This window comes from Opisthocomus hoazin, chromosome 10, assembly GCF_030867145.1.
Source record: "Opisthocomus hoazin isolate bOpiHoa1 chromosome 10, bOpiHoa1.hap1, whole genome shotgun sequence".
Taxonomy (NCBI): domain Eukaryota; kingdom Metazoa; phylum Chordata; class Aves; order Opisthocomiformes; family Opisthocomidae; genus Opisthocomus; species Opisthocomus hoazin.
The window spans coordinates 8,801,531-8,826,586 of NC_134423.1; the positions used below are offsets into that span (position 1 = coordinate 8,801,531).

The 25,056-nt window shown below is 54.2% G+C and overlaps 1 protein-coding gene across 1 annotated transcript; it reads left to right on the forward strand.

Annotated features, from left to right (window-relative positions):
- The first annotated feature begins 9,458 nt into the window (after nucleotides 1-9,458).
- On the forward strand, nucleotides 9,459-10,948 carry FOXB1 (forkhead box B1). The gene is made up of 2 exons (XM_075431895.1): nucleotides 9,459-9,543; nucleotides 9,959-10,948. The coding sequence occupies exon 2, from the start codon at nucleotides 9,983-9,985 to the stop codon at nucleotides 10,946-10,948; it is 966 nt and encodes a 321-aa protein (XP_075288010.1). The 5' UTR covers nucleotides 9,459-9,543; nucleotides 9,959-9,982.
- Nucleotides 10,949-25,056: the final 14,108 nt, after the last annotated feature.

Sequence of the window (25,056 nt, forward strand, 5' to 3'; positions counted from 1 at the left end):
TCATCCATTTTCTAGCCCACCAGCAGTCAGGCTATACTGCCACTAACCCGACCAGACCGCTTGCCTCCTATGGAATACTTCTCCGCAGAGGGGGAGGGAAGCCCAGTTTTCTTCATGCGGGTAAGGCAGGCCCACGGCAGCCGCCCGCGGACCCCCCAGCCGCAGGGAGCCCTCCCGGCAGCCCGCCGCGGGCCCCAGCCCCGCCGGCCCCCTCGCCGCAGCGCGCCCTGCTTCGCTCTGCGTTCAGCGCGCCCAGCGCAAACGCAAACCGCTGGCCGGTCCCTCCGCAAACACTTCTAGTACGGAAACCTTTCCGCTCCTCGCTCTGCAGCCCAGGCTTCCTTCTGCCCCTGGAGCCCCCTCACCGGCTTCAATTTTCCCATTTTAACCTTTTAAGACGTCATTATTTACGTTACCTCCGAACCCTGCCCGCGCTTTAACGCAGCCGCCCTAGCGCTTCCGTCGCCAGCTCCGCGGCAAACGGCAGCCAGCCCGGCACCTTCGCGGGTGGAACCGGACGCTCCCTCCGTTGCGAGGGACGCAGGCAGGGCCGCGAGCGGCCCCGGGGCGGGCGGCCGAGGGGGCTCCGGGAACCGGGCCCGCGGCGAGCGGCACCTCGGGGTGCCGTGGCTCTGCCCGCCTCGAGCCTCTAACGGCGCCCAGCCCCGCTCTGACAACAGGATGGGGAAGCGGACGGACCTCAGGTGAAGGCGACCCAGCCCCGCGCCCCTTCCCGCCGCGAGCTGATCCGTCGTCAGCTGCGTGACGGACCCTAACAGGCCCCGCGACCGCGGCGGGCCCGGCCGGGCCGCCCGCCTGCCCCCGCCGAGGTGCCCTTTGTACTCGATGTGTTGTAAAACTAACGCCTAATTTCTGTAATTAGTCAATTAACTATAATTCCAGCATCTGGTGCCAAATGCCCAGAAGGTGTTCTTGTTTCCCAGGTACTTATTTTGATGTCATGAAATGCAGCTAATTAATTTTACATGCATATTAATTTCGGATCTATTTAGCGGCTCCCTTTGTGAAGGCAAACTTAATATTTGTCCTTCTAACCTTTCTGGGCGAATCCCGCGCTCGGTGTTGACGCGGAGGGGACTTTTTAAAGACACTTCCCTCGGCCTGCCTTTCCTCTGCTGGCACCGGGGCAGTGCCTCCCGCGCCAAGACGCACCAGGGCTGGTTACCAACGGCTTCCCGCGCGTCTGCCACTGTCGCAAGACACGGCTACTGAATTTAAATCCGATTAATATTTAATATTAAACACTTCCGAGGGAATTTTTGTTTGTTTTTTGCAAAGCACAATATCCCACGGACATTTTTTTTCAAATAGCTGCTCTTAATACAATGCCTCTCAGAAAAATTACCAGACTCCTAGCACGGCCTCATCAGCAAGCGAGCGTAACCCTGCTTGCTGCCTTCCGCCCCTCGCGGCTCGCCTCTCGGCGCCGAGAGCCTGCCAGGAGCCCAGAGCTGCCAGCGACCTGCCCGACCGCGCTCCGCCGCCCCGCGCGTCTCCCGGGGCCGGGGCCGGGGCCGGGGCCGCGCCCTCCCCCCCCCAAGGTCGCACCGCACCGCGGCCCCGCGCTTCTGACTCTCCCGGAGAGAGACCGCTCCCGACTCTGCCCGCAGCGCGGGGGCGGCGGAGCTTGCTGCTCTCCTTCCCGCAGCCCGCGCGGAGACTAAGCGGCTACCCGCACCGCGGGCTTTCCCGCTCCCCAGCTGCTGAGAGAGGATTTAAGCAGGAGAAAAGACGCAGCCCGCAGCCTGCGCTCCGAGCCCCCAGCGACGCCCTCCTCGCCGCCCTACGCTGGTCACTGGGGTGCGGGAGACAGCAACGCGCCCGACCGAGGGGTGACGGGCTCCCGCCAGCCCCCGGGAACCGCCCTCCCGTGGAACGGCACGGCGGGGCACGGCCCGACTTCTTCGGGCCTCTACGAGAGTGCCGTGGCGTCATAAAACTTTTATCCCCCTTTCCGGGTAAATTAATGAGCAATTTAATTAATAAAATCAGAGAGCAGCGTAAGTGCTATGATAATGAAGTTAAATGAGCGCGCAGTAAAATATTCACTAATCCAGCACACCGGCAAATGTCCCCTTAATTCTGCTTAGCACTAAAAGGGCTTTGAGCACCATAATGAGATTCCTCTGTCTGCTAATTAATTGACACTCTCCTGAATATTCATATGTGCTAGCACCAATACGTTCCTAATTGCACCGTGGAATGGATCTCAGAGGAAAGTAAATCGCCATAGACTTAATTAAAGTAATGTATGCCAGCTCCAGCTCGCTGAGGACGAGGCACTCGCCATCCCGCGGTGTCAGGCAGCGGCACCTGGGCTGCAGCGGAAAACGAGGAGAAAACCCCCAGCCCCCCCCGGCGCAGCCAGCGCGGCCCGGTCTGGCGCGACGAGCGGGACGCGGCGCGCAGCTTCGCCCCGGCCGCCGGTGCGCGGCCCCGAGCCCGCGGTGGCGCGCACGGCCCCCCCCCGGGCTCCGCGGGGCTGTGCGGGAGGAAGCCGGTCAGGGATGCCCTCTGCAGAGGCGGGCGGGGCGGGGCAGGGCGCAGCCGCCTCCGCAGACTGCTCCTCGAGGGGAGCCCGGCGCCGCGGCCGCTCGGTCTCGGCACGGATCGGCCTTCGCGCCTCCAGACCAGCACCCAGAGCTGGCACCGCGCGTCCGCACCGTGCGGCCGCTGCCGGAGCGCGGCCGGCCGCTGCCTGGAGGCGGGGCGGGGCGGAGCAGGGGGGCTGCGGCCGCCGCGCCCGGGGCCGGCTCCCCCGGGCACCCCCGGCCCGCGGGAAGCGGGCGCAGGGCGCCGCGCTAGGTCTTCTCCTTCCCTACCCGCTCAGGAGACGAAAAGGAAAACCGGCTCCTCGGAAAAGGCAGCTTTAAAAAAAATCACCACAGGTTAGGAACTGAAAAGAGTTTATCTGAAGACATACAAATGCATATTTATTATACACATGTAGGCATTAACAATGTAAATTGCACCGCCAGCACTCGCTGGTTGTTTATTCATCAGATCTTTAGAAAACCTACATTGCCCGCAGACAGCGGGAGGAGAACGCGAAGCAGACGCGTGGTGTGCCAGGCGGGTCCGCGGGCCGGGCTCTCGCGGCCGGCCGCGGTCCCCCGGCTCCTGGCGGCGGTGCGGGACGGCGGCGCGGGACGGCGGCGCGGCTGGGACCGCCGCCACCCGGCACGCTGCGGCCCGAGGGCCCGGCCGGGAGCGCTGCCAGCGCAGCCCATACGAGGGGGCTCTGCCCCCGGCCAGGGCGGGCACCGCGCTCCCGCGGCGCGGCAAACGGCCGTCCGGCGCCTCTTTCATCCCCACGCAGAGCCCTTCCTCGCCAAAGGGGAAAAACAGAATCCTCTATCAAATCCTTTCCTCTTTAGCCGATTAAACGCGGTATCGCCCGACAGTCACGACAGAGAAAAAGCGCAAGGGAAGAAACCGCTGCGGGGAAATCTTTTCTGAAGCCAGACCCAACGCTCCCCTTCCAGGAGTGAAACGCCGAGGCAGGCTAACGCGCTCCCTGCCGCGGCGCCGGGGGCTGGCGGGCAGGCGGGGGTTGCGCCCGGGCCGTGGGCCGGGAGCGGAGGCAGGCCAGGGGTCGGGGGGAGCCCCCAGCCCCGGGAAGGCAGCCGCCGCTCCGCCCGCGCTGCCGGACTGCCCTGCCGCCCCCCGGCCCTCCCCGCCCCGCACCGCGCAGCCCGGCGGCCGTGCAGGGGAGCGGTGCGGGGCGCTCCGTCGCGCCCCCGCGTCACAGGGAGTGGGCGGGCAGGGGCCTCTCGGCGGGAGCCGTCTCCCGCCGCCCCGGGCCCCTCGGTGGGTGGCGGGCGGGGGGGCGCGGGGCCCGGCCCCACACGCTCCGCGCGGCCCCCCCGGCCGTCACTCAGGGGTCTGTCGGCAAGCATGCCCCCTGCCCACGGGGAGAGAACCGCAGGCATTCAGCGTGCTGACCCTAATCAAACCCCGGCTCGTTAAAGACTTCGCACAATGGAGGAGAGCGCTTCTCTTAAAGTTCCCCTGAGCCCGAGTTCCGCCAGCGGTTGTTACCCCTGCTCTTAAAGCGGGGAAATAACCGCAACGCGCGCGCCGTTATTCTTGCGGATACGCGACTCAAAATCACCGTCAATTGCCACAAAAACCATTTCACGACGTTTGGCTAAGTAATACCTTAGTTATCTGAAGGTGGTTTTGCCCGGCGCCACAGACATACAATTCAGGGAAGATTGACACTGCTTATGGATTTCGCACCGCAATTCTGACCGCAGCGGCAAGGGGACCCAGACTTTTTTTTTTTTTTTCTTTCTTTCTGGTTTTGTACGGAACACCGGGACAAGAACAGACTGTGGGAGAGAGCGTGAGCGAGATGAGCACGGCTGGGGGGAAAAAAAAAAACGATGATTAAAAATAAAGTTTATGAAATGGACTGATTTGGAAAGAAGTGTCCTTTTCAAAAAAAAAGAGAAAGAAAGAAAAAGAAAGGAAAATCAAGTTTGCTCCACCCAGCTATTAACCAAAACACAATACCTTTTTCTGGGTGGTACTGCACAGAAGTTGATTCAGTTTTGACAATGTTGTTTAGCTATCATTTGCTATTTTGAATGAATGGGAGCAATCCCCCTTTTTACAACAGTTGTTTCCTATTATGGAGAGGTGCAGCAGTTGAGGGCAGACATGTGAAAGTGGCTGTTTGATTCCCTTTTTCATCCCCCTGACCCTGCCTTTGTCCCTCCTCACCCTGGGAATGTCACGCCTCACTACTTCACTTTGAGATGCTCTAGAAAGTGGCTTTGTTATTCCCTTTTAGACATACACGAAATTGTTCTCATTCCCCCTGCTGTAAAAGATACTTCAAATTGGGACTCGGTTCACAAGTGCAATGCAATTTGGCTTAGCTCAACCTTTGTTCTGCTTGTACAAATGACCAAACAGTGCACACATTATACAGTTGATCTACTGCTCCCTTTACACCAGAGTTAGGGTCTGGGAGAAAAGCAAGCTAATCCCTTCAATACTAAGGTGGCATTTTCAATATTTCCTACAATGCGAAAGAGAGACGAGAGGGCAGATTGAAACGCCACATTTGTTTAAAAGGGAAGATTAAAAAGGAGTTTGCGAGGCCTCTCCGGGTACCTCTCCGAGCAAACAAACAAACAAACAAACAAACAAGCCAGCACATCCCAAACGCGCCCGCGGCTCCGGGAAGGGGACCGTGCCGCAAAGACCGGCTCTCGGGGCAGCAGCCCGGGCCCCGCACCGCAGCGCTCCGCAGCAGGCGGGGGGGGCGCGGGGCAGCCCCGCTCAGCCCGGGAGCGGGCGGACAGCCGCGGCGGGGCGCGGAGCGGGCGGAGCGGCGGGCCCAGCCCGGCCCCGCGCTCCCCGCAGCCGCCCCGGGGGGGCCGTGGCGGGTGAGGGGCCCTGCGGCGCCGCGCCCACCCACGCGTGGATCCGCCGGCGGCGGCAGTGCAGCGCGGGGGGCACTGGGCTCTCCCGGGGGCCCGGCTCCGTCCGGCATCCCGGCGGCCTCCCCCCCGCCGGGAAGAGAGGGCGGCCCGGGACGCGGGGACCGGCGGCAGCGCAGCGCGGCCCCCTGCCCGGTCGTGCTGCCGGGGCCTGAAACCCCCGACGGGGCGGGCGAGGCGAGGGCAGCGCGGGCAGGGAGCGGGCACCGAGCGGGCGGCGGCGGGGAGCGGAGGGGAGCGCCGAGCCCGGCCCCGGGCACCGCGGGCGCGGCGAACAGCGAGCGGCTCCCGGCCGCGGGGGGCACGGGCCCGGGGAGCGGCCCCCCGGCCAGCCCCGGCAGGCGGGGGGGGTGGTCTGGAGCTCGCTGCGAGAGGAACCGGACCCCTTCGAAAGGGCGCTAAGTGGTTTCACGCCAAAGCGGCAGATTTGGTGAAGGACTCGGGCTGCGACAAAGCCCCGCCGTCCCCAGAGCAGCCGGAGCGCTTCGGGAAACTGCACCGGGAATTCCGGCACACAGCAAAGCGGGAGAGCCCCAGCCTCTCCGCTTCCCTCCCCCCCCCTCCCCTCCCCGGTCCCCGGGAAGCAAAGAGAAGCAGAACCACCACAAAAAAAGGGAGCGAGGCTTAGCGGACACGCAGCCACCACCAGCAGCCTGGAGTTGACTTTCCAAAACGGGGGAAGCTTGCTCAGAGCCCGGCATTGTGTTTCGCAGCCTAGGAAACCCTAAGAAGCTGGTACTTTCCCCCTCCCTTCTCCTTTCTCCCAACTGGTTTGTAAATATTAACAAGGTTGTGAGCTATTCTCTCACACAGAGTGGATTTTTTTTTCTTTTTCTTTTTTTTTTTTTATCCTTGGAAAACTTCTCTTTGGCTTCCCCCCACAGTCCCTCTCCTGCTCCTCCCTTCTGTAAAGCTACACACCTGCTTGTAGCCACAAGAATTCAAAATCAATATTGTATTTGTCACTTTTCTGTCTCCTTTTCCTCTTTCAACAGCCCCGCTTGCCACTGAAGCGAATTGTGGATTTATGGAGGAAAATTAGCATAAATTATTACCAAATCTGTAAACGTGTGTGGTCTTGCTTGTGGGAAAGGGGGCTATTGCGAACCTTCCATGCAGAAAGGTGGTCCGTGAGGGGCTCCACGCGGGGGCTGAATGGCTCTTGCAAGAGAGAGATTTTGATTTGGTTTCCACATTGATATAATTGACTTAGGCGTATTTTATACAGTTTTCCCAGCACTTGCCCCGAGCTCCTTGTTTGAATTAGGCTTCAGAAAAACGTCTGTTTGTTTTTGTTTTCCGCACAATGGATTTGGATCCACTTGCACCCTCCCCTCCTCCCTACTGCTGGCTTTCAAAGTAAAAGGCAAACGCTACAAGTTATGTTTAAATCCTGTATCGCCCAGGTCTGTCATCTGCTGTGTGCCTAACACGAGGTGAAATTTTGGGTATCAATTACCGGGATGGCTTTGCCTGCCCTACCCCTCTGCTTGCACATTCCTTTACACTGGGAAAAAAGAAAAATCGGGCGCCTTACAGCCATACCTCGTTCGCGCTCAGAGTGGCAAATGACAACGGAAGTCGACTTTTCTTTAGCTTTACAGCTTGCGGGTTCCCATTTGCGCCAGTGGTTGGGGTTTTTTCTTTCTCTGGAAGGAGAAGGTACTGGCAAAAAGAGGAAGAAACGAATTTGTCAGCCTGTGAATTGTATTTACGCCGGTGCTGTTCCTGAGCTCTTTTTGACAGGCATCCCAGCAGCAAACCCGGGCTGAGAGACAACGCCCTAACGGAGGGGTGTCAGAAGTTGGGGGGAGGCGGAGTGTCGGAGGTGTCCATTAAACCTGCGTATTTGGGGGCTCTCAACACAAAAATAGAAGCCTGGCGTCCGAGGGGACACTGGGAGGAATCTGGTCTCATTTCAGAGGACTGTCTTTCCTACCCGTTAACGGACCTCCACCGGCTCACCGCCTCTTCTCCCCCCACCCCCGAGGCTGTCGCCCTCCCGCCCTGCCCGGCCGGCACGAAGCGTCCCGGGGCTGGTGCGGGGAGCGGGGCAGCTCCCGGGCTCCGAGCCGCACGGACATCCCCGGGCCTCTCTCCGTGGGGGGGGCGGGGGGGGGGGGGACACACAGCCGGCGGGTCTCCCCCCATAACGTCCCGCCAGCTCGACAACGCGGGGCCGAGGTCGGCTGCTCGGGTTCCTAGAAACACCGTCATTCGCCCGTTATTCTCTAAACGACACCCTGCCCCGGGAGAGCGGCGTTAGACGGGGCGGGGGGCGCCGGGGCTGGAGGGGGGCACGGCAGCCCAGCGCACACGGCGGCGGGGTGGAAGGCGTTATCCCCCGCCGCTGCCAGGTTTCGGGGAGCCCTGCTTGGCGGGGACCGTCCCTCCGAGAGGACTCGAACCCGCCCGCAGAACCCTCCCTCCCCCGCCCCGGCTGTTTTTGCTGAATTAAGAAGGTGACATTATTCCTTTCTTCAAGTACTTCTGTTAATATTGAAAAACGTGCGCTTGCATTCCAAGCGGGCGCGCTCAGCCTCAGCAGCCATTTCAATATTAATGAAATTGTTTAATCTCCTAAATTCATCGTGTTTAAGTTACGTTTTGGTGCGTTATTGACCGACTCCGAAAATACCGTTAACGGAGCGGACGCGTATTCGCCACGAAGGGCTGGCAGCTCCCGCGACACGCTGTCACCGCGGCTCCGGGGTGAGGGTACGCACCGCACACCGCCCGACATTCCCCTCCCCTCCGGACACACGGCTAGCGGGGGTGCCCGCCCGGGAGCGGGCCTTGGCTGCGGGGGGAGCAGGGACCCGCGCCGCGGGCGCTGCCCGCCCCAAGCACGGAGCCCGCACCGCGGGGCTCACGGGCACGCCGACGGCCCGCCATACGGCGCGGAAATCCCGCGGAAGGCGTCAGTCAGCACAGCAACCGGCGGCGCGGGCCGGCTCCGCAGGACCCCCCGCTCCGCTCCAGGCCCCCCGGCCCCGGGCGCAGGACAGCGTCGCGGAGCGAGCGGAGGGGAGGCGGGGGGGGGGGGGGGGCAGCTCGGCGCGGAGCGCACCGGGGCCGTGCCCGGCCGCGGACCGGGAGCCCGCCCGCTGCGACGTGCGCTAAGGCGGCTCTGACGGCTTCGCACCAACAGGTCCGCAAAACGAAAGCGACGGTATCCCCGGGCCGGGGCTGGGAAGCGAAACTTCCCGGGGCGGCTACTGGGGAGCCCCGATCTCTTCTCTCCTCGAAAGAGCCTTCTCTCAAGGAGAGAGGATTTGGCGAAGAGAAAGTCCCTCGTCACCGAGAAAAAGGCTCGCCTTAAGTTAGCCAACAATACAAATCAGATAACAATGCAGAACAAACAGAATACCACAGCCAAGCAATTTCCATGTCAAACATCCCACTGCTCGGTACCTCCATTGGTAAGTGTGAATTGCAGACTAAGCTTCCTGCAAAGTCCACGGAGAGGTTAGTGCATACCTCCCCCCGCCCCCCGCCACCGGGTACCATCGCGCTGCGATTCCGCCGGCGGAGCCTTTTCACCCCTCGCCTTGTCTTCAAATGGAAATGATTCCCATTGGCCCAAGGTGTCCATGTAAATAGGTGTAAATGAAACCAGATTATGCCTTTCTCTCCAGCCCCCTCCTCCCCGCTCCCCTCCCCCTGGCTCCCAAGGCGATTGTCATATGATAGCAAAGAAGTGGCACATTAATGAAGCGCCTCTACAGGGGTCTTTTCTGCTCATGTCACCACATAAAACTATCAGATGGTTAGAGGAAGGACATGGAGGCAACTACTTAGCTCATCGCGGCTGCAGAGAAGCAAACGAGCCTCTGCCACTGCCCAGCTGCCGGTGGTGTAAAAGAAGCTGATTCAGCCCGCAGAGGAGAAGGGAGGGCTGTACAAGAGGATTCCCCAAACCAAGCCAGCTCGCTGCCTCCTCAAGGACTAAAGCGCAGCAGCGTGGCCGCGGAAGGAGCGGGAGCGGCGCCGGGGGAGCGGGGTGGGAGAGAGCCTGGACTCCCGGCTGCGTCCCGGATGCGGACTGTCAACTTCCAGCAACTTTAAGGTGGGCACATGCGGGACACCGGCACGGAGCGGGGTGGGAGACGAGTGGATGCGATGCGATGGGATGGTATGGGAGGGGGTCCCCTTCCCCTCCTCGCCGAGACCCGAAGGCAGAGCTACCGCCAGAGTAACTTCACGGGCGCGGGCCGCCGCGGGGAGGCCGGGCTGAGCGAGGCCGGCGCCGGGAGGAAGGCACGGCGCTTCCCCCCCTGCCGGCGGCTCACAGCTCCGGGCTGTTTCCCCCGGCCCCCGAGGGCTGGGGTCCGCCGTGCTCCCTCTTCCTCCGGCCCGGCCCGGCAGCCACCACCCCGCTGCCCCGGCCGGGCGTCGGTGCAAATCCTCTCGGGCTCATCCCCTCTTCTCCCCCCTCTAACCCCCCCCACCCCCCACTCCCCCCCGCCGCTGCCCTTCCGCAGATCTCCGCGGGTCCCCTAGCCAAGATGCCTCGCCCGGGCAGAAACACTTACAGCGACCAGAAGCCTCCCTACTCCTACATCTCGCTGACCGCCATGGCGATCCAGAGCTCCCCGGAGAAGATGCTGCCCCTGAGCGAGATCTACAAGTTCATCATGGACCGCTTCCCCTACTACCGGGAGAACACGCAGCGCTGGCAGAACTCTCTGCGCCACAACCTCTCCTTCAACGACTGCTTCATCAAGATCCCGCGCCGCCCCGACCAGCCGGGCAAGGGCAGCTTCTGGGCGCTGCACCCCAGCTGCGGGGACATGTTCGAGAACGGCAGCTTCCTGCGCCGCCGCAAGCGCTTCAAGGTGCTGCGCGCCGAGCCGCTGCCGCCCGGCAAGGCGGCGGACGCGGCCCAGTACCTGCAGCAGCAGCAGGCCAAGCTGCGCCTGGGCGCGCTGGCGGCCGCCGGCACCCCGCTGCCGCAGGTGCCCGCCTACGGCCTCGGCGTGCCCCAGCCCTCCGGCTTCAAGCACCCCTTCGCCATCGAGAACATCATCGCCAGGGAGTACAAGGTGCCCGGCGGGCTCGCCTTCTCGGCCGTGCCACCCGTGCCGGCCGCCTACCCGCTCCCCGGCCAGCTGGCGGCCGTGGGCAGCCCCGTCGCGGCCGGCTGGCCCCACGTCTACGGCTCCGGCGTGATCGACCCCGCCGCGCCCCTCTCCGCGCCCGGCGCCGAGTACGGCGCCTACGGCGTGCCCCTCAAGCCGCTCTGCCACGGCGCGCAGACCCTGCCCGCCATCCCCGTCCCCATCAAGCCCGCCCCGGCCGCCGTGCCGGCCCTGCCCGCCCTGCCCGCGCCCATCCCCGCCATCCTCTCTCACTCGCCGCCCTCCCTCAGCCCCACGGCCTCGCAGACGGCCACCAGCCAAAGCAGCCCGGCCACCCCCAGCGAGACTCTCACCAGCCCGCCGCCGGCCCTGCACTCCGTGGCCGTGCACTGACCCGGGCCGCCCGCGCCGGCCCCCTTCTCCCGAAGTTTGCTCGCAGCTCCCCCCCCCCCCCCCCGCTCCTCTCCCTCCCTCCCCTCGAAGGCAGCGACGGCTCCCCGCGGGAAGCCCAGGCCTGCCGCCCGCGGGAGCCGCCCTTCTGCTTCCTTCGCCCGTGCCCTCCGCCGCGCCTCGGCTGCTCGCCCGCTGCCCAACTTCGCCCTCCGCTCCTCCCCGCCGAAGCGAGCCGGCCCCGCCTGGCGGGAGCTGCCGTGCGCGCCGCCCGAAAGGACGCGGGGCACCTCCGCCGTGCCGCGGGGCGGCGAGCCCGGCCCGGCGCCGCCTCTTCCCCCTCGGCCCGGGCAAGGCAGGGTCCGAACCCCGCAACCGGGGCGAACCGGCCGTAGCCGCGCTTCCCGCCGCCGAGCAGCCCGAGCCGGGGGGCTCGGCCGGGCCGCTCGCGGCCTGCGTGCGGGCGTGCGCGTCCCGCTGCTCGGCACGGGGCCGGGCTGCGGGACCTGCGGGATCCGCTGGCCCCGAGAACGCGGGGGGGGGGGCCCTGCCTGCCTGCCTGCCTGCCCGCCGCGGGAGCGGGACGCCGGGCAGATGCCCGCTCGCTCCCGCCGTCCCCGCGCCAGTACCGAACTGGCTCCGTGCTGTGCCCGGAGGAGTCCCCCTGCGCAGTGCCCGCTGCGGCGCGGAGGGCGGCCGCGGTCTTCGGGGGGAAGAGAAGTGGATTTGTCTGTCAACCTCCCGTTAACCTCACGGTTTGGGGAGCTGAGCGTTTCTTTGTTGTGGTTTTTTTCGTTTGTTTGTTTGTTTTAAATTTTGTAGCTATTCATTTCACAGCTTAAAAACAAACAAACAAACATACATAATAATAATAGTAAAAATGAACCTGTTAGCAAGCACACAAGCCAGCACAGCTTAGGAAAAGTCACTGGTAACACGTGGAGAAGTAACACAACAGCAGGTACCGCCTGCGGAGGTCATCCCGACTTCTGCCGGAGCTTTGCGGACGGGAGAGAGGGGGCTAGGGAAACTGTAAATGTTTGTGCATAGGAATGATTATAAAACGTGTAAAATGCACTTTTGTTTGATATACTCCTTTCTAGTTTTAGGTAGTTTGCTGGAAACTGAACTGTTGTTCTGTTGTGAACTGCTTAAGTTAAGGAAAAAAAACCCCACACCAACAAAAAACCTCCAACAAATGGCAGTAGTATCTATTGAAGTTGTAAAGACATTTCTTTTCAACTTTTTTTTTTTTTCCCCTGTACAGAATAAGCATGGCATTTTAAATATTGGTGTTCTTGTTCCCAGCATGTGTGTTTTAAGACAACGGTTAAAAAAGTGTCTACGCTAAATTATGAACCTAGTCGTCCAAATAATATTTTCTCATTAAAATATGTAAATGCAGATTTAGTTTCTTATTCGTCTTTTTAAACAGCTTACACGAGAAAAGTAAAAGCATTAGTTCACGAAAAAGGCATGACGTTATTCCAGCATTTAGATAATGTAAGCAGTCTTTCACAGGAGGTTACTATAAATGGTTATTAACACACCATAACATGTTACATAAAATTGTCATCATCGCCGGTGTACCGAAGGGATAACACACATAAGCGCATTCTGTGGTTTTTATATCTATGTATCCACACATACATGCACACACGCATGCACGCATCGGTGCCCTACACACACCAAACACAAATACGTATTGCATTTACGCCTGTGTGTATGTACAGTTAGCGTCCACGTACTCCCAGATAAATTTTCTCTAAACAATGTAAAAATCGGTGAGGTTCTACACACAGAAAACATAAAAATCTTTAAAGAATACTGCAAATACTGAATTTTTGTCAATTGTGTTTTTTCTTACAAGAGGCATCTCAAAATCTTTTTGGAGTAAAAGGGAGCTATTGTAGCCTTTTACCTGTTGTTTAAACCTCCTCAAGCATTGCAGTTACTCCAAACGCCGCTATATTTTCTCCATCTCTATTGATCATGCTTTCAAAAAATCGGTAGTTTGTGAACTGTTAAGACTTAGAATCGCACCTGTTTTTCGGTAAGCCAATACGCCGTCCCTCTGAAAAAGTAAGGGCAAGGTAGTTACAATGAAAACCGTATTCCGGGCACCTTCCAGCGGGCTTCTCCAATTCTTTTAGGGATTTCACAAGGATTCTGCAACTGTTGAAAATGATAAAAGCAGTCTAGCGAAATCAGTAAACAAGCATCTCGGAGACGAGCCATCCTGCGCCAAGAGCGCAGTTACGAGACAACCGAATACTTAAAGACTTATTAGCAAGAAAACAACATTGTATTCTAATGAACCGACGGGATTCACTAATTCTACAGCAATGATGTTACAGAGCTTTTGTCTCTGCCTCATCTCTCTCTGAATTTCTGGATCATAAACAGCGCGAGCGACATCCCCATTTCCTTACACCACACACCGCAAGGTCCTTGCAAAAGTTTTAAGATTAATGTAGAGGGTAATTAATCCAGTTGCGACCATTTTTTTTTTTAAAGAGAACGGATCCCACACGCAGAAAAAAGGTGGAAAACACATGAATCACTGGGTTGATTAAAATGCATGAAGCTGCTAAAGCTTGTCAGATGCGGGACAACTGAACTCATTCATCAAGTCCAACCCACGATTATATCAACACGATCAGCTAAAGAAAGCATTTAGAACTTCTCACCCGATCAGTGGACACATAACTCGACAAACTTTTCCTAAACAAGCGGTGACCTACATTTTTAGACGACGAGCACTCGTATTCTCCTTTTTTATGTTTCTCCTTTAAGATCTAGCAGTCAGGACAAATCTTCAAAGACGAAACCCGAGCTCAGCTACGAAGATGAAGCTGCACTTTCAGGGTCTTTTTAAAACTACACAGTAACCGGCGGGGATAACGATCTGAAAAGATCACGCCCCGAAGCAAAACCTTTTCCAGAGGCGCGACAGCTTCCCCGCGACGCGGCCCGGCCGCGGGACTCGCAGCCCAGGCTCCGCGGTGCCACCCCCCGAGCCCGAGCAGCCCCCCGCCCCAGAGCCGCCCCGCTGACCGCAGCTCAGCGCGCTGCGACGGAATTTACTGCCCCGGCTCGTTCGATCTCCTGCATGGCCCAAGTCCAATGTCAATAAACACCGAGCCGAAACCGCGCGGCCAAAGACAGCGGCGCCGGGGGGCGGGAGCGCCGGCCACGGCCGCCGCCTGCAGACATTTCGCGGGGGGGGGTTGTGTGTGTTTGTTTATTTTTTATTTTGTTTGCCGGCCAGACGTTATCAGCTAGGCGCACTGGCTGCAAAGAGACCGCTGGCTCTCGCAAAAGCCCTTTTCTCCCGGAGGCCAGGCTGCTGGCGGCTCGGGTTTCTGCTCCACCTCAGTGCACGGTGTGACAGTCCTTTCCTGTAGGGACATTTCTTTTTCTTCTTTTTTTTTTTTTTTTCCCTTTCCCTTCGACGTGTGACAAGACACCACCCCACGAGACTGAATCCTCTATTGAAGAAAGCCAGCTCTTTCTCACCCAGAATATTTATTTTCTCTCGGACCGCGCCTTGCAGGGAAGGGCAGTCTGTGCCAGGTATCGAGAAAAGAACTCCCTGGCGACCCCTGAGAGGGAGTTTTATGAGCCAGCCTTTCTTCAAAAGTGGTCCTTGGGAAAGGGGGGGGGGGAAAAAAACCCAAACCCTTAGCAGCTTCATCAACTTCAGTGCCGAATTATCTCAGAATCTTAATAAAAATGTCACTTTGTGGGTTGGGGTTTTTTTTGTTTTGTTTTTATTAACGAAAAGAAACCGAGACTGTGAAGCCTTGGAGGGGCTGTATTTGTTTCTTTTAAACTAACAACAAATTATCTAATTAATATGTTTCAATTACAGCATGAAAAAGAGAGGCTTTGGACCGCCTGCAGTGGGTTTACAATAGCCCCAGAGCCCACTATAAGAATTTACAATAACTTCACATCTGTTTCTTTATTTCCCACTTTTCGAGTTTAAAACTCCTCTCGAAATCACTTCAAACCGTGGCCCAACTTATGAAATATGGTCTCTCTGCCAGGGGAAAAAAAAAAGGTGGAAAGAAAAAAAGGACAAAACTTTGCAGATCGAGGCTTCATTTGCAAGCTAGAAAGTGAAAGCCCCATTGAAGAGCATTAAACAAATATATTAGAATTCTGTCACTTTATGCAATTGAGTAGATCAAATAAAGGGTCCCAGGCCACTTCATTCACTCTCATTCACTTGAATAGAAAATGCAAAGAATAGCAAACCTAGACTGGGCCACCGATGTAGATTTAGCCCTTTTTTTCTGAGAGACAAAAAGGCTGAATTTTCACAAACACATTGCTGACTCGGGGACTAGGAAACCAGCACTGAAACCCCTTTGGAATTTAAATTCATTTTATCTTCCTCTCTCTGGGTCCCCCTGCGCTACAGGGTGAGTTGCACCGGACTGGCACCCTCGCTTAGAAAAAACACAACACAACGCAACAAAACCCCACAGGCTCCGGGCTTATCCAGCCGAGCCGCAGCACGGTTCGGAAGGTGACGGTTCCATCTACAGAGAGAAAACGGCGAGTCAGCCGCCCGCTGCCCAAGCTGCCGAGACCCGCAGCCGCTCCACGGGGCGCGGGGTAGAGCGCTCCCGGTCCTGCCGTCCACCACGGCCTGCCCTCCATCCCGCCGCGCCCCGCGGCCTGCCCGCCGCGCCCCGCGGCCTGCCCTCCGCCCCGCCGGGCCCCGCGGCCTGCCCGCCGCGGCCTGCCCTCCGCCCCGCCATCCCCCGCGGCCTGCCCGCCGCGCCCCGCGGCCTGCCCGCCGCGGCCTGCCCTCCGCCCCGCCGGGCCCCGCGGCCTGCCCGCCGCGCCCCGCGGCCTACCCACCGTCCCGCCGTCCCCCGGGCCGCGGCGCAGGCAGCACGCGGGAGCCCCGCGCCATCCCCGCCCCGCCGGCCTCGCGGCGGCGACGCCCGTGGGCGAGGCCGGGCCTGCGCCCCGCCGCCGGGCTGAGCGGCTCCGCCGGGCGCTCGGGAGAGACCCGCCGCCGGCCCCGCCCGTACCTCCCTCCCGCTCGCCCGTGCCGGCGCCGAACCGGGGCAGGCGGCGGGGCAGTGGCCGCCGTTCTCAGCGGGGCCGGCGCGGAGCAGTGCCGGCTGCTGCCTGCGGGGCGGGCGGCCCTGCCCTCCCCGGCAGCGCGGGGCAGGGCCCGGCCTGTGGCCCCCTCGCCCGTCCTTCGCACGGCCGCCAAAGCCTGCGAGAGGCTGACTTGTGCTCTGGCCGCAGGCACTGCTCAGTGCAGCTCCAAACTTGGTGCTGTTTAGAAGGACCGCAGTATTTGTGAAGGAGCAGCTAGACTATTTTGCATTAATGAGAGCAGCTCCTTAGAGAGACGTTACAGCCCTGACAAATCTCACACCGCAGGGAAACGCTCGGTGTTCCCGCTCCCCCTGCCGCCACAGCCAGCACAGACCATCCGCAGCACCAGGCTTGCTTGTAAACATGCACCTGCAGGCATGTCCCCCATGGTGAAACCAAGGCACCCGGGGGGCTGCAGCTCCCGTGCTCCTCACTTGCTTCCATGGCTGTGGACAGACAACAGCTGAGTAAGGAGGGACTGAGCCCAAAACTTGGTTCTATGCCTGGGTGTGCCCGGCTGCCCTGGCCTCTGCGGCTTGAGGTGCCTTCTCAGCCTTGAAAAGCCACAAGTAGCTCTAGTGCCTGCCCGAGGATTCGGGAACTCTTGCTCCCCAGGCTGCTCCCTGAGCAGTTAGTTCCATGGTTGAACATTCTAAGCTACTAATCACAGGGCACTTCTATTCCCATTGCCACTGCACTACCAAGGCAACATCAAACAAATACAAACTCAAATGAAATAAGCAAAAAGGCACCAAAGCCTCTGGTGTGGTGACACTCCGTGTGATCCAGCTCCAGCCAAAACGAGCTGCTGTGAAGGTTAGGTCAGTGTTAGGCCAGGCAGGACGCTCCGCTGCAGAACAGCAAGGCAGACGAAGCCGCTGTGTCGGAGCAGGTAAGACAATGCTCCATCGCCAGCTGCAGACGGCAACCATCTCTTCAAACAATTGCAAGCCCACCTCTTCCATGCCACAGATGCCATGTTTTCTACCAACTAAAGCAACATCATCATCCGGTCCTCTCCCACTTCTTCCTGTATTTACTTCCTTGTAGCTTTTGCGGCTCTGGCTGGCAAACTTCACTGGCAGCTCCTCAGCTTAATGATGCCTGGCAACAGAGTGCTGAGGAGCTGAAAGGTGCAGTCAGCCTCCCGGGGGCTTAAAACAATGTTACTGCGTGGTCCCCCGGAGACGCCCCTGCCCTCCGGCTCACAGGGGATGGGCAGTCCCCAAGCAGTTCCCACCGCAGAGCTGGGCCTGTGGCAGCACAGCTTGCGTCACCTGGCCCTTGCTCTCGCCTCTCCTCAGCCTTTTGCAGGGTCAGGCTATTTAGACCAGCGGTAAGACTGCTCACACACGGAGCAGAAGCAGGAGGATGGGATTAGGCCTGCACGGCCCTGTGTAAGGAGACCACAAACGCACAAATAGTCTGTGTTTCCTCTCAATTTGTACTTGATGCACTTGAGCCCCTGCTGAAGATAATTTCCTAATTAACCCTCATAACTTCCAGGTTAAGGAAATTCTCTGGAGAACAGGGAAGAGGATCAAGAGAGTGTTGATGATTACATGTAACTCAGCTCCAAATTGCCTTTTTGTTGATGGCTACGAGAACTGTAACAGAGTTAAAAGTGAAATTCTAACAGGAATGAAAGCAGACATTTATGATTTCTACACCTGCAGAAAGTTGTTAATAGTCATGTTCATTTCTTTACTGGGCTACAGCTTCCTCATCTTTCCTAGACCTAGAGGGATCAGGTATATCCAGAGGCTCTGAGAAGCAGACATACTCCCGAAGGTACACGGGGACAAGGTGGACCACATCAAACTGCTTCCCCTGCTAGCCAAAGGATGTATTTTTTTAAGTAGGCCATCTTCAATCATTCATGATCTGCAAGACTAGCACCGGTATCTTCTCCTGGAAAAGGACAGGTACCATGTATGTCAGAGGAAGACACACCACTCCTGTAACAGACAATTCTACAGTGAGGGAAGAGCTCGTCCCTTCTTGCTTGCCTGATCACTGCTGAGTTTTTTCATCTGCCAGTCATACAGTCCTCTTGTCACAGCACGGCTTGCCTGAGTCACGCTTGCAAATGCCTTATGCAGTAGGTGTGGGTTTCCAGGTAAAATTTTAATTGCATTAAAATCCACAGAAACTTCCTAGTGAATTAACTAGAGCAAGAGTTTCACCATCAAGTTTTTTCAGAACATTCAGGTGGTTTTCTAAGCAGGTAATTTACCTTTCTCTCAGTCTGGGGTCACAATCAGCCAGTGGATATGGTAGCTCATACAGAGTATGTACACAGGTACCTTAATGCCATGAGGTCATGGGCAACTCTGAAAACTCTGGAAAATATCTATATTCTTTCTCATTTTTTCCTCAACTGTTAGTCTAGTGCTTTCAGACCATAAGCCAGAAACCTTTTTTTTTCTCCCAACCACAAAAGAACTGGCCAAGGAAGGACTGAACCTAGAATATCGGGCCCTATGTTCCTCTCTGCCTTCAATGAAGTTTTGTTTGTTTGTTTTGTTTTGGGTTTTTTGGGGGGTTTTTTTGAAGTCTTGGAGGAAGAAAGGACAGCTCAGAATCCATTTTTAGGCCTGCTAGGGTACTTTTTTTTCCAAGCTGTGGATTAACCTATCTGAACATTGGCAAAATCATAGGCCTAAATACTTTTGAGATAAAACTAGAAAGTTTTAAGAAATTCTCTTTTCTGCGCTTTGACTCCACTTTCTCAATGGTGAGGAATTTTTCAATTCGTTTTTCATCAAAACCACATTATCCAGTTTTCACAGCATCAGTAAGACCGCAGACGTACTCCCTCCCTCCTTTTCACACAACAAATCAAACACTGGAGATTCTCCAGTATTCAGTTCTCCAGGTTTGTTAAGAAAAGTGTCAGGCACTGTAAGACTTCTGATAAAACCATCAGTTACTAACACTGAATTTTCTCCTGAAAGCAGCACTAAAAGAGTTGGTGGATGAATTCCTGTGATGGAATTTCACTAATTACATCAGACCTGACAGTATTAGGTCATGTTTCCATCGTAGAAGTGTTTGTTAGATTTGATCTAACAGGGTGAAGGGTTTGTTAATTTTCTGTAGCATTTCTATACTGTCAAAATCCCAAGAAAGCATGGTTACGCTGGTATTAAAGTTGTTGGTGTCTTCACGGGGAACTTACACAGTAAGTCATATCAACGAAGGCCCACTTTGTTAGTGCAACCTGTTTCGGTAGGAAGAGGCTTGCTGGCTCAGCTGCCACAGAGGACACACACGCAGACACTTTTCCCCCCAGTTGCTGCCCTGGTGATGGCACAGGCATTCACTCACGGACGCCAGCAGCCTCAAACAATCCAGAGAGGATTTAGCTGAACCAGAGCCATAGCACTGGTTACGTCCCCATAGGGCAGACAGCAAGCCCTGAGAGAGGCAGCAGGGCGTGAGAGGGCTGAAACGGCTGCTCTGCCCCATGCAGCCAGCACCGTCCCACAGGGTCTGGGGAATGGGCACCACCAGCTGCAACCAGGCAGGGGCTGACCACTCCGGAAATTAGCTTGTTCTCTTCCGCACCCATTCAGCGAACTCAGCGAGGGACAATTAACAGTACACTCTATTGTCTACACACAGTGACTTATTACAAATTCTATTACTGCCTATACCGAGTTATGTATAATAAACCCACTACTGTAAGGCAGTTTGGGACATGCCTTTTGAAACCACTGGCTCATCTTCCGGAGCCTCGCCTTTGAGGAATTTGGGGTAGGTTTTTTTTTTTCTTTTCTTTTCTTCTGTCCCACAGTCAGAAGATAAACAAAGATCTGCTGCCTTTTTATCTTTAATTTTTGGCATTACTCTGAAATGTTTCCATGAGCTCAAGATCAAGCTGTTTTGAAGCCATCGCGCAGTAATCACCAAGGGCACCTACTGCATGTTCAAATGAAGGCTCTCCATTGGAAAATCAACCCAGTTCTGCCTGTAGTGCTCAGATTCTATCAAACTGGTCCACTGTCTCTATTTGCAACTGATGTGTCCGAGTTGTGTATCAGAGAACAATGTTTTTCTCCTAACTGGTCACAGGCGTAAATTATAAAACGAAATACATTTCTAAAGTGAAGTAAAACCTTGTCAGGCCACAGAGAGTCTCTAAGACATCAGATCATATAGCCACCCAGAACATTATAAAAGAAGAAAGCACGAGATATCTAGCACTCTCGATCATTCATTAGCAGTCCCTCTGCAGCAAGGGTTGTATATATCTAAGTGCTGCTTTCTCTTTTGTGCAAAATATTGAAAGTCCCTCGACATTCCTCTGTTTTCCTGAGCATTCTCCTTTGTCAGTTGCTACAACTAAATAAAGCAACTCCACACCCCAAACTGTATCTCCATGATCAAGCTCTGGGTGACTTTTTTTTCCTTCTTCCAAAGTAAAGAGATACTGCTTAAACGGACAGTTTTGGGGTCAAATGCCGCTGCAAAGAAACTCAATGGGATGAATTTGGGTCAGTAACAATGCGTTCCTTATTTCTCAATGTGAGTCAGGGAGGTTATGGTTCTGTGAATGTGGATGTGGCACAGTTGGGTAGGAGGTCAACAGCACAGAGTTAAGTACTATTTTCAGCATTGTCTTCTCCATCAGCTTTTGAAGATACAAAGCAGGGGCTGTCAGTATTCATCCACTTTAGCTCTGGAAATACCTATTAGGAAGACTGGGAACTGATCTCATAGAAACCCAGCAAGCATCATCGTATAAGCCTGGATCCTCGGAGTATCCTGACATGAGGTAGAGTTCCCTGTATCTCTCAGAACAGCAATACTAAAAGCCTTTCTCCCTGGAGTGGGGGATGCAAATCACACCTGTCCACTTCCTCACAGCATCAGCTGAGAGGAAAGCCTGAGCTGCCCCTCGTGCTGCAGACATTGGAGCAGTGTTTTGGTCATTTGTTATGTGTTAGCTCAGGTAATTCACACACCAGAAAAGCCTGTGCTGTAGCAGCACATGACTTCGAAGAGGCTAATTTATCTCACAGAAGCTCCAGACCCTGGCCTCTCTCTGGGCCTTAGAAAACGTTCCACTCTTCCAAACATGCTACACCATACACCATACCCTTTCTCTGTTTGCAATAGTAAATAGTGATTGTAAATTTGAAAAGAGAAAACTTGTTTCTTACAAATATTTATTAATTCTACCTAAACATTCTCTTGACTCTGAAGGAGTTATGATTGACTCGTCTGCACGGAGGGAAAACCCCCTAAATTACTGATTTAACTATAATAAATTGACCGAACAGACAGTAATCTCTCTAGCAACCTACCAAAATCTCCTTTGTGTGATCCTTATTTCAACCCAGCAGAACTGGTCGCATTTTAGTCATGCAGAGCAAGACCGTCAAACAGAAGTTGATATACAAAGTTCCTACATTCCTAAATCATGTGTGCAAGTATCTACCCATGTGCACAGAAAGCATCACGTACATTAGGCTCAAGCAAATGGGCATGGAAATATGACTTTTTTTTTTTTCTTTTCAAAGTATAATCACATTTCTCAGTCTTTGTGGACAGTTCCAAACTGGCAATAAGGTGCCATCTACTTATCTGTTCCTTGGAAGTCACCAAGCAATGCAAAGCAGCATATACAATCGTATAAAACAAATGATTCAGACTATTCTTGGATGTTTCCATTTCAACTTATACTTGCTGAAACTGTGTAATTAATACACAATCACTGGTAAATCAACAGCCAGAGAAAGATCTGCCAAAATACCGCTATTAAGTGTTTTCTCAAATAGTGCAGCATCCAGACCCTGACACAATGAAAACTTTGATCTGTTCTTATAAGCCTTCTCCATGACCTTGGCGGGAGCAGCACCAGGATTTCATTCTGTTTGTTCTGTTAGTGCTAGCACTCAGGGAGCTCTCTCTGGACACAGAGGCTTTACGAGATTGCACATCACTGTTCTTTACGCTGTTACCCTTTCAGTCCACAATACAACTCCCATTGATCTCAGTGGGGATAGCTAACACAGGACAGCATTGAAAAGCATATTGTAGTGTAAGCTCCGGAATAAATTTACCTGATCCCTACAGATAGTGTCCTTTGTTCCCTAAACTACACCTGCCTGAACAGCCCTCCCTCCCTATTTCCCATATGATAGCCCAACCGACAACGGCAGATGAAACAGCGAGCTGCCTGCTGACTTGCCAGAGGACGCACTCACTGACTGACTGGCTTGCTGCTGCCACGTAAGATGAACAGCGCTTGAGTTTAGACTGCCTTTCCCTCAAGAAGGAACTAGTTTGAGCCTGTCTTTTCTATCCAGCCAACTTTTTAAGAAAATATTTTAAGAAAACACTTCAAAATAAAAAATAGAAAAAAGGAACTCAGTAGAAAGAGGACTTTCACTTCTCTCAAATTTGACTGAAGCTGGCCAAAACATTCAACATTGCTTGGGTTGATTGGGAGAAGACGACAGGCACAAAACACAGCCTTATAAGCCTCACTTCCTCAGCAAACCAGGATAAAACACTCCAAACTCAGACAATACCACCAAAACGCAATTGGTCAATAGGACTGCCTAGACAATATTCTCTACCTCCAAAATTATCTAAAACCCCAAGTGTCATATCGCTAAACTGAAACAATTCTGCTCAGCCTCTAAGTTCTTGCCCTGAATGGTGCAATTTTCAAGTGTATTTTGTCTCCTTGTCCTACTCTTTGTCCTAACTGCTTTAAACTCCATGTTTACTAACAGCAGACTAATAATGCATCTTAAAAAAAGGAATTAGGATGGATTTCATTAATGCTAACAACTTGGCTATGTTCTCACCATATGAGCACACTGTAAGTAAAACATTTCTTAGGTCAAATCTTGGGCTTATGAAACACTGAATTACTTTGTTCAAAGTCCCTGTCAACTTTCCATTAGTTACTGATAAATCAAACATGCTAAAATGATGCAGCAAGTAATCTCCTCCCATTTGGAACATGTGTGGTCTCTTTGGGACTGGCCTATTTACAGCAGGTATGATGTTTCACAGGCTTGAAAAGAACATGGGATTTCTTTCCTTCATGCTTTGAAAGCATTCAGATTTTTTTTTTAAGGTATGATTTTTTGTGGGTTTTTTTACTTACTGTTTTGCTACACTTCCCATCACAGTGGGACTTGCATTGATTTTTTCCTTTGATCCGAGTATAGACCAAGCCTTTCAAGATTTATCTGGTGACAAAAGAACAGCTTCTACAGAAATTGCTTTTCTTGTGTTGATGGCAACTCAGTTAATATAAAGCTAACCTCCTGGATATAAAGTCTCCATCTCTCCCCTGCCTTACATTTCCTCTACACATTCACTTTTAGGGCAGGCTCTGTAAACTTATTGGCTTGGCAAATGCAGACTCCAGCCTTGTTCTGTTCCTTGGCTACAGCTCTCTTGAAGGCAAATTACCACTGGACAGTCTCTCAGCCCCAAAGCTGCCCTGCCTTCATCCTACCCAACTCTAAGTACCGAAAAATGTTTATATCCAGAAATAAGGACTTACGTGGCTGGTGTCCAAAGCAGATGGACTCTCTGGGGGGTCTGGGCTTTGCAGTTACTTTTGTTCACTGATCCGCTGCCTCCCTCAATGACAGGAACGATCAATGGTATGAAGAGGGAGAGCTGAAAAGGAAACAGGCTTTTTTCGGAGACGACAGGGAGAACCTGGAGCTACAGAGTAAAGAAGGCAGGGTTACTACAGCTAGTCCTCAAAACTCTGACCACCCCACAGGCAGTACCGCAGTCCATTACAGCAGCAAGAGGAGGGACTGGCTTATAAGAACTGTGTCAGTATCACACTGAGTTTGTGCTCGACCACTTCTAAATATGCCTTAAAAAACAGACTGAAATACGTCACCAGTGGAGACTGCAACACGGTTACCATATTTTATTGCTGCAGTAGTCAAGAAGTTATTGGTTATTGCTAGGATTGCTTAAGAGCAAAGATTCTAAGGCAAAGGCAGAGTACAATGTTGAATTTGTAGATTTTTTCTGTAATCACAGTATATTAAAAAAAATACATGAAAGAAATAAATCCCCTAGAAACAAACATGCAAAAATACATGGAACAACTTGTAACTGTTGGAGGAATAATTCTGTCTCTCTCCTATTGGCACATCCCCTATCCTATATTTAACCCTCCATAGGCAAAGAATCCTCTCCTCCAGATATGGATGGAATATTTTATCTCGACTCCCAATTATCATAGACATATGAGGTTTAGACATCTAATCTCTGGAAGACACTGCTCTCTGCATAAACAGTCGTTCAACAGATAACATTATTCATTATTTATTTATATGACATTAAAATTTGAGTTTACAGCCTAAACATGAGTCTGCGCATTTGTGAGAAGATACAGAACTAGTCTGCTCAGAAAGACGAATTTCCTGCTTTTAAGGAACAACAAACATTAATTTATAGTTACAGAGACCACTCACATGGGGCAATACCAATTATCGTTCAGTACCTGTAGAGAATTGGCAAAAAAATTGGATGTCAAATGACAGGGTATGCTGTGTGCTGTGCCCGCAGAAAACACGGTCTGTTCAATGTTTCCAGTTAAAGGTCTGCCTTTTTCAATCCCTTCTGTTTTACCAGGAAATCTCAGAATCAGTTCTAAGTGACAGCCGAACTGCTGGCCATCATATATGCATTTCTGTCACATGTCGTTAACTGCTAATTTCACCTGGGTGTACAGACTTCACCATGTAAAATACACTGAAAAACATCTTAACTCAAATGGTTTGAAAAGAGGCTTCAAAAGATTAAATAAGGCTGCAGAAATTGATAGATTTTTCGCAGAAAAGTAAGGGCAAATTCCTTCTACCAGTTCAATGTGAAAAAATAAATAAAAGTGAATCAAAACAAAAATGTTTGGAATTGATTCTAAAGTATCCAAAGACATGAAAGTCATTAATATTTATGACATCAAATATTAGTTATATTTGATG